The 16,178-nt window shown below is 36.3% G+C and overlaps 1 protein-coding gene across 1 annotated transcript in view; it reads left to right on the forward strand.

The window, feature by feature from the left end:
* Dmxl1 (Dmx like 1) overlaps positions 1 to 16,178 on the forward strand; it is a 142,597-nt gene that overhangs the window by 29,017 nt on the left and 97,402 nt on the right. Inside the window, exons 6-11 of the mRNA XM_055622471.1 lie at positions 4,693 to 4,882; positions 6,736 to 6,904; positions 11,893 to 12,105; positions 12,982 to 13,235; positions 13,331 to 14,015; positions 14,105 to 14,226. Coding sequence (XP_055478446.1) covers positions 4,693 to 4,882; positions 6,736 to 6,904; positions 11,893 to 12,105; positions 12,982 to 13,235; positions 13,331 to 14,015; positions 14,105 to 14,226 — 1,633 coding nt within the window. The remainder of the gene's footprint in view (positions 1 to 4,692; positions 4,883 to 6,735; positions 6,905 to 11,892; positions 12,106 to 12,981; positions 13,236 to 13,330; positions 14,016 to 14,104; positions 14,227 to 16,178) is intronic.

Genomic DNA, 16,178 nt, shown 5'->3' on the forward strand with positions numbered 1-16,178 from the left:
CTTGTTCTGTTGCTCTGCTTGTGGAGTTCCCATCCCCTCCAGCTCTTCCTATTTCCCACTTCTTACATAAAATTCCATTCACTCTGCCCATCAGTTGTCCATCAGGCTCAGCATCTGCTTTGACAGTCTATACTGCAGAGGCTTTCAGAGGCCCTCTGTGGCAGGTTCCAAGGTTGTTTCCTGTTTTCTTCTGGCTTTCAGAGGCCCTCTGTAGCAGGTTCCAAGGTTGTTTCCTATTTCCTTTTTCTTCTGACGTCCATCCTCTTTGCCTTTCAGGATGGGGATTGAACATTTTAGTTAGGGTCCTCTCTTTTGCTTAGTTTGTTTAGATGTACAGATTTTAGTGGGTTTATTCTATGTTGTATGTTTATATGAGTGAGTATATACCATGCGTGTCTTTTTGCTTCTGGGACAACTCACTCAGGATGATCCTTTCCAGGTCCCACCATTTACCTGCAAATTTCATGATTTCCTTATTTTTCATTGCTGAGTAATACTCCATTGTATAGATGTACCACAGTTTCTGCATCCATTCTTCAGTTGAGGGGCATCTGGGCTGTTTCCTGCTTCTGGCTATTACAAATAAAGCTGCTATGAACATGGTTGAGCAAATGTCCTTTTTGTGTACTTGAGCCTCTTTTGGGTATATGCCTAGGAGTGGTATGGCTGGATCTTGAGGAAGCGCTATTCCTAGTTGTCTGAGAAAGCGCCAGATTGATTTCCAGAGTGGTTGTACAAGTTTACATTCCCACCAGCAGTGGAGAAGGGTTCCCCTTTCTCCACAACCTCTCCAGCATGTGTTATCCCTTGAGTTTTTCATCTTGGCCATTCTGATGGGTGTAAGGTGAAATCTCAGGGTTGTTTTGATTTGCATTTCTCTAATGGCTAATGATGTTGAGCATTTCTTTAAGTGCTTCTCTGCCATTCGATGTTCCTCTACAGAGAATTCTCTCTTTAGCTCTGTTTCCCCATTTTTTAAGTGGATTACTTGGTTTGCTGCTTTTCAGCTTGTTTAGTTCTTTATATATACTGGATATGAGTCCTCTGTCAGATAAAGAGTTGGTGATGATTCTTTCCCAATCTGTAGGCAGTCGCTTTGTTTTGATGACGGTGTCCTTTGCTTTACAGAAGCTTTTCAATTTCATGAGGTCCCATTTATTGATTGTTGCTCTTAGAGCCTGTGCTGTTGGTGTTCTGTTCAGGAAGTTTTCTCCTGTACCAATGAGTTCTAGGGTATTCCCCACTTTTTTTTCTAGCCGATTTAATGTGTCTGGTTTTATGTTGAGGTCTCTGATCCACTTGGACTTCAGCTTTGTGCATGGTGATAAGTATGGCTCTATTTTCATTTTTCTACATGTAGACATCCAGTTGGACCAGCACCATTTGTTAAAGATGCTATCTTTTTTCCATTGTATGGTTTTGGCATCTTTGTCAAAAATCAGGTGTCCGTAAGTGTGTGGGTTTATTTCTGGGTCTTCTGTTCGATTCCATTGATCCACCATTCTGTTTCTATGCCAGTACCATGCAGTTTTTATTGCTGTTGCTCTGTAGTACAGCTTGAGATCAGGGATGGAGATACCTCCAGAAGATCTTTTATTGTAGAGGATTGTTTTAGCAAGTCTGGGTTTCTTGTTAATCCATACGAAGTTGAGAATTTTTTTTTCCAGGTCTGTAAAGAATTGTGTTGGCAATTTGATGGGAATTGCATTAAATCTGTAGATTGCTTTTGGTAAGATGGCCATTTTTACTATGTTAATCCTGCCAAGCCATGAGCATGGGAGATCTTTCCATCTTGTCATATCTTCCTCTAATTCTTTCTTCAGAGACTTGAAATTTTTTTCATACAAGTCTTTGACTTGCTTGGTTAGGGTTATGCCAAGGTACTTTATGTCATTTGTGGCTATCAGATTTGTCTTTTAGAGTACTGTTATATAGAAACTTAACTTCTTCTGATACATAATAAATGAATAATCTCATTTATTGATGCTTTAGCTATCACAATACTAAACAGGCTTATGGATTACTGAATTTTTTGAGGACTGACTTGCACACTTAAGTTTTGACAGAGCTTATCATGGTGAGGACTAAAGCAGATGCCTAAAACTGGGACATTTAGGGGTACTGCAAATACAATGAAGCAGTCATTATTTTATAGTTACAGTGTTTCTCTTTGTCTCTTTCCTTTAACATGGCTTTGAAGATCAAACTTAGGATCATAGGTTCAAAGTAATTTTTCTTAAGATTTATTTATGTGCATTGGTGTTTTCCCTACATGTATGTTTGAAGGTGTCAGACCCCCTGGAGTTGGAGCTACAAACAGTTGTGAGCTGCCCATGAGGGTACTGGGAATTGAACCCAGGTCCTCTGGAAGAGTAGTCATTTCTATTGCCCCTCAAAGTCATTCTTGCTGTGGAGTGCATTTGTGGCCAGCTTAGTTTTAATTTCATTGTTTGATATATATATTTATATTTATGCGCCATGGACTGACCCAGCCATGGTCCCACACCTGTGGGAAATCATCGGTTTGGATATCAGGAAGGCACAGGTTTGGCGGATTCGACAGACAGAGACCACACCAAGGAGTGTTTGAATCTGCTGCAATTTTACTGAAGTCAAGCTAATAATTTTATAGTAATTACATAAGGAAACACCTTAAAGTTGGCATATTTCCCAGAACATTTAGATTTTTACCAAGAATACAAAGTTTACATTTTAACTCGAAAGTGTAGCCAAACATAAAGCAGTACCCACAAAAAATCTTGGCCTAGGGACTTTCTGATCAAAGCAAACAAAGAACAAAAATACCTCACACTTGTGGCTATTCATGCAATTTCATTAATACTAACTAGTGAAGGGAAACGTCGGGGGCTGTTATGGTCCTCCGAGCCAAGCCGGATACCTGCCAAAATCTCTCTGTGCATTGAAGTCTAAATACACTTTTGTTAACCATCCTCCTATATGTCTTGCTAAAGATTTGCGATCCTCCTTAGAAATAAAATGCCAAGGGGGACACGCTTGAGCCTGCTGTATTTTTTTATGCTATTTTTTTACTAAAGAGGGGCCCACTATTTTTTCACTATTCTTGTAATGCTTTCTGATACTGAATCTGATTCATTACTACTTTTAAGATTTTATTTTTCTTCCACTCTATTCTTGCCAAAGCTTTTAATAATCTATCAAAGATATGTTTCCTTGAATAGTTAATTGTGCTGTTCAAAGAATCACAGAGAAAGAACAAAAGGCTCATTAATCCAACCCTGCAACCGAGGAAGCGTAGAAATCTTGGAGTACGTCTTTTAGGCTTAGGTGGCCAGGGGGAAGCACTTTTGCCAGGGACCTCCAGGGAGCTTATTCCTGAGGGAAGCGTATCTCCCATCTACACAGATGATGCTGGAGTTGGTGTGACATGCAAATATTGGAGAGAGGAATAACTATAAGCAAGGGATAGAAGAAAGGAAGGGGGATATGGCAAGGGATGGATGAATGTTATGGTGGTGAGTGAGAAGCAAGAGGCCCAGAAAGAAATCAAAAAGGTACTTTCAGGAGAGGTGAGGGGCAGATGGAGAGGAGATGAAAAGAAAACATGTCCTAGGGAGGCTGAGAGTAGAGAATGGTATCAGAGGGCAGAGAAGGGGAAGAATGGAGAAGTCATGGAAAGAAAGAATCCAAAAGAATAGAGAAAGGTGGGTAAATGGAGTCTGGAGGCTGAAGTTGAATAATAGTCAAAGCCTTGTTTTTGCTTTGTCTTTCTTTTGTGCTTCTTGTTTTTTCTTTTTTTTAAAATCACAGAAAATGATAAGGTGGTTAAAGTAGAATAGTTTATTTTATTCCTCTTAGCTTTTCTCCTTTCTGTTCATGGCTTTGCTGCCCTCCTTCCTTTCCTTCTTTTTACCCCTCCCTGCTTCCTTCTCTTTCTTCCTTTCTTTCATTTGCTAAATGATCTGATAGAAGATTTCTTTGTTGTTAATAGCTATATATACTTCTATTTTGAGGATATCATAAAAGGAAATAATCATAAGTCCACAATTGCTAAGGATGGATGTGGTTTGTGTAGGTCAATCATAAATTCTCTTGCACATCAACTGTGTTGGGCCTAGGTAGCAAGGAGAGGATAATTACACTATATGGTTACATCAGCTTCTTAATGACTTTGCAGAAAGTGAAAGTTGAGCATTATGAAATAGTTAAAAGTAATGGTCAGTCACTGTATAAATAGGAAGGTTTTATTAGGGATGTTTTGTGCTTGTCAACTGAGGAATTATGACTTGATCTAATTCATTACTGTCTAGTTGTTTAAAAATTTTATATTATTGTAACAAAACTGTTTTCTTCTACACAGAAAAAAATGGGTAGTAACATTTTCTGTCTTGAAATCAATACACATATGTTTTCTCTCACTATCTTTCTCTCTCATGATTTTATGTGTATACTTGTTTTATTTTCATGTGTATCTGTGCAGTGCCCTTGTAGGCCAGAAGAAGGTGTTGGGTTCCCTGGAACTGGAGCTAACTGGACTTACTTAGTGCTGGGAATCAAACCCTCATCCTCTAGAGGACCAGCCATCTAACTGCTGAACATCTCTCTGGTTTTCTTGTTAATATTAATTACGTGTTTAAATATGTATAGAAACACTACAGAATATGTATGATGCAGTGTTAGTAGTATTGTCTCTAAAATATTTTCATTCCCCAGGGCTTCTGTATGTAATGTACTATTGACTTGCTGTAAAGATAATGTGTGTCGTCTTTGGGTAGAAACATTTTTACCAAATGATTGCTTGCTCTACGAAAGTGACAGCAAGCACTGGTGTGAACCAATTAATTTAACCAATAACTTCAAGAGAAACGCTTCCAGTAAAGATCGAGTTCAAAGTGCTCTAGAAGTAAGTGTTTTTATTATGTTATGTGTTTCCTACAAATTTTAAAATGTTTTTTACAGTGTCTTTTCGATTACACAATATTATACAAAGTAGTATATTTTAGGAAAACAATTTTTAGAAATATTCCTTTATCTTACTTAAAAATATACTTAAGTATTATTTGTAACTCCTAAGCTATCTTTAATTAATGAGATTAATCTTAGCTTAACCAGTAACAAGATGACGGTAACAATTGACTTGGCAAATATAAAATCTGAGAATGCAAAGATTCGATTATGGAAATTTATTTTTTTTCTAGAGCTTAAGGTAGATTTGTTTGCTGAATTTTGCTGTACTGTTTGTTATCTGCAAACCTACCAGAATACAAGTATTTATCTTACAGGAATTGACAGTAAAAGTCAACTTTTTATGTTTGGGCTAATTGAATATAGAAGGTATTTTGTTCTTTTGAAACAAAGTTTTAAAATGTAGCTCCAGGCTGATCTTAGTCTCATGTCAGTCATTCTGTCTCCATCTCTTGTTTTATGAAGTGTGAGACCATTTCTCATTGAAAATAGAGTAGTACTACTGAGTTAAGTCAGTAATATCTTTCTGTTTCTTTTTGGTTTTACTTTATTTGTTTGTTTCCTAGATAGTTTCTTCTGTAGCCCTGGCTGTCCTGGAACTCTATGTAGACCAGGGTAGCTTGAAACTCAAGAGTTCTGCCTATTTCTGCCTTTGCTTCCTGAGTGCTGGGAATAAAAGCATGCATTACCACATCTGGCTTCTTAATCTTTTCTTAATATTCAAACATGAAGTGAGTCGAAGCAACTATTTCTTTTTTTTCTCATTTGGTTTTTGTACATGGTCTCAGTATGTAACTGGAACTCACTGTGTAGACCATGCTGGACTTGAAGTCACAGGGATCCATCATCTCTGCCTCCTGAGTGCTCAGATTAAAGGCATGTGCCACCATACCCACTTAACAACTCTTTTTAAATGGCTCAGAATATAATTAAGCTGTGTGGCTTTCTATAATAATCACATAACAAAGTGTTACACTAGGAATCTATATTCTACTTTGCTTCTTACTATCTAGATAACCTCATCTAGGGTCTGTATGAACTATTTTATGTAATGAAATAATAAAATAGTGATATTTAAAATGGATACCACATGAGATCAGATGAAGTAACTTCTGTGGAAAATGAATCTTTTTAACAATTAGATAACCTGGTACATGATGGTAATATCATTCATAGTTACAGGGAATAAACTGTGGACAAATCTATATAGATTTATATCAAATAAATATAAACATATCTTCTTTGTCATTTTGTTTTATTTTTGGACACAAGGTCTAACTATGTAGCACCGCCCGGCTCACCATACAGACTAGGCTGGCTTAAAACTCAGATCTCTTCCTGCCTCTCTCCTAGGTGCTGAGATTCAAGTGTCCACCATTATGCCCACCCTATCAGTTTTTCATGTTTTTGTTTGTTTGGTCTTTCTTTCTCTCTCTCTCTTAATCTTTCTCTCTCTTTCTCTCTCTCTTTCTTTCTCTCTCTCTTGTTCTAGAAATTCAGTTTAGATGTTGAAAAACAAATGTGAAAAGAGAAGGCCCATATTTTTTTTAATTCATAAGCTATTTTAAATTATGAGATTAATCTTAGCTTATCCAGTAACAAAATGATGGTAACAGTTCTGGAAATTGTTAAAAAACAAATGTGAAAAGAATAGGGCAGATACTCTTCATGATTCAAATTTGATATATAAAATATGGAGAGGCATCTTTTACATATAATTACATAAATTAGCACATACATTAATTCTGACAGTCATGTGCCAGTCATCTTACTTTGTTTTTATTTATACAGGTAAATTTGAGACCTTTTCGTAGAGACCGGAGGAGATCACTCGCTCTTGTAGCTCATACCGGCTATCTGCCTCATCAGCAGGATCCTCACCATGTCCACAGGAATACACCACTGCATGCCAATGCACTTTGTCATTTCCATATTGCAGCCAGCATCAACCCAGCCACAGGTAATTATATTGTAGTGAAATACATCATTAGACAAACTAGTGGATCCACACCATCTGGGTGCCTATGAATTTGGAGATTTAAGTATTTACCATTTTAGTAAATATTTTCTGTGAGTATAAAAATCAGGGGCACAGCTGAAGCACTTAAAAGTAGTATCTCAAAATATTTCTTTTAAGAAAGGGTAATAGTTAGACATAATTAATACTACCTCCATAGAAGGTGGAAAATAAGTGACCCCTTTGACTTCTACACGTTAGTCCTTTCCCTACAACAAAACAACAGTTGATTTTTAAAAAATAGTTTATAGAATATAGCCCCTCCTTCTCTTTCCCATTTTATTTCTCTTTCCTTTCCTTTCTTTTTCCCTCTTTCTTTTTAGACAGACTCTTGTTATATAGCATAGGCTGGCCTCTATATTCTTTAGCATCAGTTAAGCATACTCAATTTTCCGTGGAGCTGGAAATTTTAGTATTGCGTTTTTCTAAGGAGCTATAGCGTTGGAATTACTTAAATAGACTTCTGTCCACCAGAGTGAGCTGTGCTAAGTCAAAGCATAGACATATTTTGGCTCTTAGCATTTATTTGTAATATGCCAAGAAAATATAAATGTAAGAATGTTGGATCATCTTTATTAAAAGTTACTTAGGTTTGTGAAAGATCACCTTTATCAAATACATATATTGACTGTGATTACAATATAGTTACCTATAAGGTCAGTGGCATAATTTTTAAGGCCCTTTTTGAGTAATGGATGGGTTTATACTGTAGTGTAGCGTAGTGGTAAAGTGATGCCTATGATGTATGAGGCCCTTGCTTTGATTTGAAGCACCTCAGAAAAATGAAATAAATTTAAAAAGCAACAGTTTTACAAGGATAAAGAAAGCTTGAATTCTCACATTAATGAGAAAAGCCTAAAAGATTATTGAGAGAAGAACCCTATGTTTAAGTGTAGCATCTTTTTGCCAAGCTTCCAATAAGGACAACTAAAACTTTCTTTAAATGGTGGATCACCTAGGAAATCTTTGTGGCTTGAATAAGAATGGTCCCCACAGGCTCATATTTGAATGCCTAGTTACCAGAGAGTGGCCCTGTTTGAAAAGATCAGAAGGATTAGGGGCGTCCCTGTTGGAGGAATTGCTTCAGTGGGTGTGGGCGTTGCTATGCCTGCAGATGAGAATGTGGCACTCTTGGCTACTTCTTATAGCACCATCTTCACTTGCATGCCTCCATGTCCCCCCCCCCCCATAATGATAAACTGAAACTTGAAGCCAGCCCCAATTAAATGATTTTTTCGCCTATAATACTGGCCTTGGTTGTGGTATCTCTTCACAGCAACAAAACAATGACTAAGACAAAAACAAAATATTTTTGAAGTTAGTTTGGAATGTATGGAAAATTCATTATAGATTTGATCTTTTGGGTTCTTTTTAGGTGCTGTATTTCTAACAGCACAGTTCAAGGTTGAGTTTATTTTTTACCTATAGCTATAAGAGAGGTGTTTGTAACATATTCTTTCATTTCTAATTCTTATATCTTTACCATTAAAGTTTGTTACAAAAATAACATGTTCTTTGAGTGGAGTATTCATGCAGAAGAGGCTGAGCTCTCTTTAGTTAGACTATTTTCTAAAAGCCAGCGGTAATTCTTCTCTTATATACTTAACTATAATACTTACTGTCAGTTAATGACGTTGTCAACCCATTTGAATTAGTGTAAGGAAGAAATGAGAAAACCTTTTTCATATCTTCTTGGAGAAGTATCATTTCAGTCTTTGTCTCTACCCAGGAATGATGAGATTGGCAGTTTAGGTGCTTAATGCTTTTAGTTAGTTGCTTACTTTATACCAGTGTAGAAGTTAGATATACTGTTAGGAATCAGAGGGAGAGTGATGTTTTAAATAGCTGTTATCCTGCTCGCTGGAAGTCTGTAATCAAATATGGAATAGGTAAGTATATAATCAGAATAATCATGTTAATGATCGTATAGGCATAAACTGGAGTTCTTGGTTTGAATGTATTAGAACTTGCCTCTTATGGTAGTGTAATACCTGGGGTCTCACAGCTCAGGAGTTTAAGATCGTGCCCTTCTCAGAAACTCTCTCAGACTAAGACTCGTTGTAAAAACAAGAGGTTTATTAACCATTGCGCAATGGGGTCACCCCTGCCAGTCAGCAAAGAGTGGCACCAGGAGACAAAGGCCTTTAGGTTTTTAAAAGAATAATTGCGGGAAATTTGAAGTTGCAGTTTTGGCAATTTAGGATTGGATGAGGAAGCTATAAAGTAAGATAATTGGTTAGTCTTAGGTGCTCAAGCTTGGCCAGTCCTGCCAAGTGTGGATGCAGCTGCAATTGAAGGTGGGGGTGGTTAGCTCATCCTTGAAGATTAGGGGCTGCAGACTTTTGGCTGGAGGTCAAAAGCTACTCAGAAGTCTAGGTTTGTTGCTAAGAAATGCTATCTCAAAGATAGGAGTTTTTCTTTTTGCTGAGTGAAGGTCATTGCTTGCTTGCCTTTTTTTCTATCTGTCCTCATAGATAGGGTCACATTTTTTCATTCTCTGGAAAGGTACTAAGAGGCTTTAGCCTAACCTGAACCTAAAACTCAAAACTATAGGCTTTAGAAGACATACAGGTTACAAAGTTAGTCTAACCCTTTCAGTAGAATCAAGGGAAAGTTTCTTTTCTTTATCTTTGCTAGTATTGTTTCTTCTCTCTTTAACTATAGATAAATGAAACAAATAATTTAAAAAATTTTATCATGGGGCTGGAGAGATGGCTCGGTGGTTAAGAGCACTGTCTGCTCTTCCAAAGGTCATGAGTTCAATTCCCAGCAACCACATGGTGGCTCACAACCATCTATAATGTGAACTGATTCTGTCTTCTGGCAGGTGTAAATGCAGATAGAACACTTATATACGTTAAAAAAAATAAATCTTAAAAAAAATTTTATCATAAAAGAAAACAATTTGGAAAATATTGTTTATATTCCTTAAGTTTATTGCAGCTTTTATGGTTCTGTAAATAAACATGATTCAGATTTCATTAATATGAATTGTCTTTAATTCTATTAGGAACTATCTTTGTAGTAACTGGTTTTATACTTCAGTATACTTAATTGGATACTGAAATAAAAATGCCAAGAAACATTTTTCCTTTTTTTTTTTCATATATTTTGATCATGATTTTTCCTTCCCCCAACTCCTCAAGAGCCTCTCTACTATCCAATTTTGATTGTGTTATGCTTACCCCAACTCCCTTCCAAAGCAGAAAAACCAAACAAAGAAAAACTAAAACAAAAAGCCTATTAAAGATCATGGAATTTGGTTTTTGTTTGCAGGTTACTTCTAGGTGTAGAGCCTCTCTGGAATCCAGTGACATCTCATTGTAGAAAACTGAGTTTCTTTTTGCCAGCTGGTATTGATTGAAAGTAACTGTTCTGCTGGAGCTGGGACTTCTGTGTCCATTTTCTCCCTCTCAGTACTGGTACTACCTGGCTTTAACCTTGCTGATCTTGTGCATGCTGCCACAGTCTCTGTGAGTTTATATGAGCATCAATCCTGTTTTGTCTGGCCAACACTGTTTCTTGGAGTCATCCATCATCTTTGGTTCTTATAATCTTTCTGCCTCCTCTTATGCTTACAGCCCTCAACCTTCAAGGGAGGGGTTTGATGAAGGCATTCATTTAGGATTGAATGCTGCAAAGTCTCTAATCCTGTGCACTTTGTCTAGTTGGTGGATCTCTTTGTTAATTACCATATACTGCAAGAAGCTTCTCTGATGAGGTGTTTTGTCAGGCATTGATCTATGGGTAGAGCAATATGTGATTAGGAGTCATTTTATTGCTATGGCCTTTAACAGAATAATAGTAGTGGGTTTTCTCGTCTCATGATCTATCTTGTTTCAGGTTCTTGATCACTTTAACAGTGCCACATACTGGTTCCATCTCATGGGATGGGCCTTAAATTCAATCAGAAAATGGTTAGTTATTCCCGTAACATTTGTGTCAGTATTATACCACTATCTTGCAGGCAAGTCACTGTTATAGGTCACAGGTTCATAGCTGGGTGAGGTTGACGATTAATCTTTTCTTCCAGTAGTGTGAAAATACCTTCCAGCACCATTACTAGTCAATAGAAGTAAAGCTGCTATTTGGGCACTAGCTTAATTTTTTTTATGTTCGATAATACAAGTAAATATATAGTCTTTAACTATAGGCACTTATCATCAGGTTGTGGGAAGCAACCAGTATTGACAGTTGCCTCTGATATTTTGGGGAGGAAGGGTTTCTGGCACCCTTTTGGCCAACTATAAGATAGAACTTACTCTTGGCACTGGAAGTTTTACTTAGTATAAGATGTCTAGTTGGGGCATTGTCTCTCCTATTATATGTTGACTTCATTTAAATCCCTTTCATATACATATGTACTTTTGGAAACTTGTACAGCAGGAGGTTTCCATATGATTTTTCAAATGTGTCTTCTTATCCCTCTTGACATTTAGTTCTCCTATTCTAGTTTCCTTCTACTTAACACTATATTACTGCTTCCCTTTCCTCGAAAGATCCTTTCTTCCCCCTGGTTGCTTACTAGTTCCTAATGTATGTGGTTATTTGGAGTGTAACACACATCAAAAGCTTAGAAGCCAACATCCACATATTAGAGAAAACATAAAATATTTGCCTTTGGGTTCTGGATTACCTAACGCAGGATGATTTTTCCAGACTCGTCCATTTACCTGAAAATTTTATAATTTTATTAAGTAGCTGAGTAATATTCCATTATGGAAATGTACCACATTGTCATTATCTACTTATGAGTTGATGGATATTTAGGCCACTTCTGGCTGTAAAAAAAAATAATGTAAGTTAAATTTAAGAAGGTAAGTTTTTCTCAAACAAAAGGTAAGTATAATGCCAATAATGAAAATAGAAAGTGTGTATTCTATGTTATAGTCATTCAAAATTTGAAATTTGTGATTTGTTTTTCTTTATAGACATCCCACTTCTTCCATCTATTACATCTTTGAGTTTCAGTGAAAATGAAGAAAAGTGTGGACCTTTTGTAGTACACTGGCTAAATAATAAAGAACTGCATTTTACTTTGTCCATGGAAGTCTTCTTACAGCAACTTAGAAAAAGTTTTGAACAGCCCTCATCTGAGGCCAGTGCAGAAGACTCTATTCAGGCAGATGTCAAATCTGATGAAGGTAAAGACGTAAGAAGGAGGAAATTTTAAGTTTTCAATCAAAAATAGGCTTTATATGTGGATAAAACTGCTTATTGTAATAGATCATCTTCCAAGGTCATTGTAGCATAATGTAAATATGGAGTAGATCACTTAGTAACTCTGTAGATGCTCTTGCTTAAGGCACCTTTCTTCAGAACTTTCTCTTCTTTATCATTCCGTAAGTCCTTGTTATTTTATGAACTATGTTTGGGTTAATGGCATGAAGAACATAATCTCATATACTACACAACTATTCACCTGAATCTGCAATTTAATATATAGTTGATCTATGTGTACATTAGAGTTGAGAAATACTTGATGTAGGAGGAAGGCAGTAAGGCTTACTGCGGTACCACTAATACTGTAGTGCATTGAATATAGGGGCTTAGACCTCTGTATTCATTCTGCCCTTGGATGAGGAGAAGGAAGAGAGGGCAGGGAGAGGGTACAGGGTTTCTCTGTCTTGGCTCATAACTGACTCATACCACTTCCACTCTGGTTACATTGGCAAGAGGGAGTCCCAAGTGATCTCATTTTCTAACCAATTTGTAAGCTTTTGCTTACTTTTCATTTAAATTTGATCCAAAAATGTTTAATTACCTTTTTTAAAAAATATTCTCTATATTCCTCATCTAGGAGTTTAGGAAAGGGCATAGAGTCTGGTCTTTTTGAAAGAGGTAAAGATATGCATGTTTGCGTATATTAGCACTGCTAGCTGATTACTAAGTTAATGTCATTAGTTCTTGTTAATACAAAAAGGTTTTTTTTTTTTTTAATCTTGAACTCATTTTGAAAGCTATGTATTGAGTGATAATTTTATTGTCTTCACTTGGTTCATGAACTGTTTTGCTTACAGAAATGGATGATGGTGTTGATGACTTAAAAATAAATCATGAAAAAAAGGAATTAAGTGAAGATAAAATGTTACCAAACTCAAGTTTTACACCATTGTCATCAGCAGCCATCGATCATCAGATTGAAGTGCTTCTGTCTGAATGGAGTAAAAATGCAGACATGCTTTTCAGTATTCATCCCATGGATGGTTCTTTACTAGTTTGGCATGTAGATTGGCTGGATGAATACCAGCCTGGTATGTTTCGTCAAGTACAGGTACTGTTAATTATCTATAATTTTTTTTTATGTGAAAACTTTGTAAAATGTTTTTATGTAATTGTATGTTCTAATGCCCACTTTCTTAATTCTAGGTGTCATTTGTTTCCAGAATTCCTGTAGCTTTTCCTACGGGTGATGCAAACTCTCTTTGTAAAAGCATAGTAATGTACGCCTGTACCAAGAATGTTGACTTGGCTATTCAGCAAGGAAAACAGAAACCTACTGGTCTCACTCGTTCCACATCAATGCTTATCTCCTCTGCTCATAGTAAATCATCAAATAACTTAAAATTAAGTATTTTTACCCCTAATGTTATGATGATTTCAAAGCATGCTGATGGTTCTTTGAATCAGTGGCTGGTTAGTTTTGCTGAGGAATCTGCTTTTTCTACAGTTCTTAGCATTTCCCACAAATCTAGATATTGTGGTCATCGTTTTCATCTTAATGATTTAGCTTGCCACTCAGTATTACCATTATTACTGACAACATCACACCATAATGCATTAAGGACACCAAATGTTGGTAACCAAAAGCAAGCTCATGACACTGTAAATATTGAAGAATGTTCCTTGACACAGCAAAATAAAAACAATGTAGATATGGCATTCCAAGATTCCAATGCGATTTATAGTGAGCTTATTCTTTGGAGGGTTGATCCAGTTGGGCCGCTATCCTTTTCTGGAGGAGTGTCTGAGCTTGCCCGGATTAATTCTCTTCACGTTTCTGCCTTTTCCAATGTGGCATGGCTCCCTACTCTTATACCCAGTTACTGTCTAGGTAAGCATACTGACTTCATTTCAGTAATATAGATTTTTAGACATTCTTACTGAAAGATTAAGTTTTAAATGTCTATAAATACTTTCTAGGTGCATACTGCAACTCTCCTAGTGCATGCTTTGTAGCTAGTGATGGACAGTATCTGAGGTTATATGAAGCAGTTATTGATGCCAAGAAACTTTTATATGAGCTTTCCAACCCTGAAATTTCTGTAAGTACTAGCTTTATGATGCTTTTAAATACTTAACCTGTTCTTGCTTGGCCTGTTCTAGAATTGTGATCTATAATTTGTGATAGATAAGTGCATTTTGTTAACTATAATTTTTTCACATTTGTTCTGTACTTCTGTCAGTTTTTAAAAAGAATTTTTAAAAAGATTGACCCATTATTTAGTTTTCTGATCACATGTGTGCCTGCATGCCAGAAGAGGGTACCAGATCTCACTGTAGATGGTGTAAGCCATCTTGTGGTTGCTGGGAATTAAACTCAGAACCTTTGGAATAATAGCCAGTGCTCTTAAACTCTGAGTCATCTCTCTAGCACCTTCTGTCATGATTTTTCTGTTGTTGTTTTGTTTTTGGTTGCTTGACTTTATGAAAAGAAAAAAAATTTTTTTTTTAAGACATAGGCTAGCCTTGAAAACACAGTCCCCCCTCCCCACTTCAGCCTCCTGTGTGCTCTATTTTCTAGGCATTTGCTAGCATGTCAGGCTTGTTTGGTGTTTTTAAATATCTCCTTAAGCCGCCTTCAGTCTGTGCTTAAGCGTCCTGCTCAGGAAATTCTAGTCTAAGTTACCAACAGTTACTGGTTATTTTTAATGTACAAATTGTAAAAGTAGTAGAGTCATTGGTTTATTCTAGTCCTCTTTGGCCATAAGTTTTTTTGTAAGCATAATTTTATAAAACACAATGTTTTGTAAAGCATATATATATAGTATGTATGCATTACACATATTGCTTTAGTAGAGACATTTATTGTGCGTCTTTTATGTGTTAAGTATTGTTTTAACTGCTGAGAATTTAGCTGTAAAAAAACCAGAAACTAATACACATTGCTCATTCTAGTGAAGCAACATAGCTGGAAAAAGGCAACTAATTTAAAAGTATATTGGTTAACAAGTATAAGTGTTGCTATAGAAAGAGAGAGTGTCTCTTAAGTTGCTATTCAAGGGAGGGCTTTATAGAAAAGACATGAAGGTATTGAATGAGCTAGACATGTGGTACAGGAAGAGTGATCCAAAAAGAATATTGACCTGTTCATGTACCCTGCAGTCAAAACATGTTGATTATGTAATAAAACACGAAGGCACTCATTGCTAAATAAAGTAAGATAGAGTAGTCAGCGCTAAAATCAGAAAGTTAGCCTGGTCAGATTCTGTGGAGGTGTTATAGTCTCTTTTGGACTTTTTTAGAAACCAACATGGAAACTATTGAATGAATGTTATGCTCATGTGATAATGATTTGACATAGGTAGTCCCACTATGTGTGAAAAAGTAGGATGAGAGAGATCAATATAAAAACATTACACTACTCCAGGAAAAAGATAAGGAGCTAAGAATGGTAATGAGTGTTAATGTTAGAAACAATGAAAAATGATTAAATTTTAGATGTAGTTTGAATGTGAATAGGTAGGACTGGACAGGCTTTTGGATGTGAGAAAAAAAAAATGACTGTCCTAATTCTTTGTGAGCCTCACATAAAGTAGAATTGCTATGGTTGAAATAAAGAATATAGAACTAGCAGATTTGAAAGGGTAGAATTTAAGAGCCCAGCTTTGGACATAATCATTTTGAGAGGCCTGTTTGACATCTAAGAGGTTCAGTAAAGTGGTCTTTTGTTTTAGAGGAAGGCATGAACTGAAGTTAATAAAGAGCCGAGGCCAGGTATGGTGGCATATGCCTTTAATCCTTGGAAGGCAGAGACAGGCAGATTTCTTTGAGTTCCAAGCTAGCCTGGTCTACATAGTGAATTCCAGGACAGCCAGACTTGTGCAGAGAAATAATGAACAATAACAACAATAAGGAAGGAATAATGATAAATCTAAAGTTGCACAGGTAGATAAAATTATAGGAGAGAATATAATTAAAAATATAGATGATAAAAGCATTGAATAGTAGCACATTATGTTATTAAAATGTGGTTTATGTGATTTATAGAAGCACA

Source organism: Psammomys obesus, unplaced genomic scaffold (genome assembly GCF_907164565.1).
Source record: "Psammomys obesus unplaced genomic scaffold, mPsaObe1.curated_primary_1811, whole genome shotgun sequence".
NCBI lineage: Eukaryota > Metazoa > Chordata > Mammalia > Rodentia > Muridae > Psammomys > Psammomys obesus.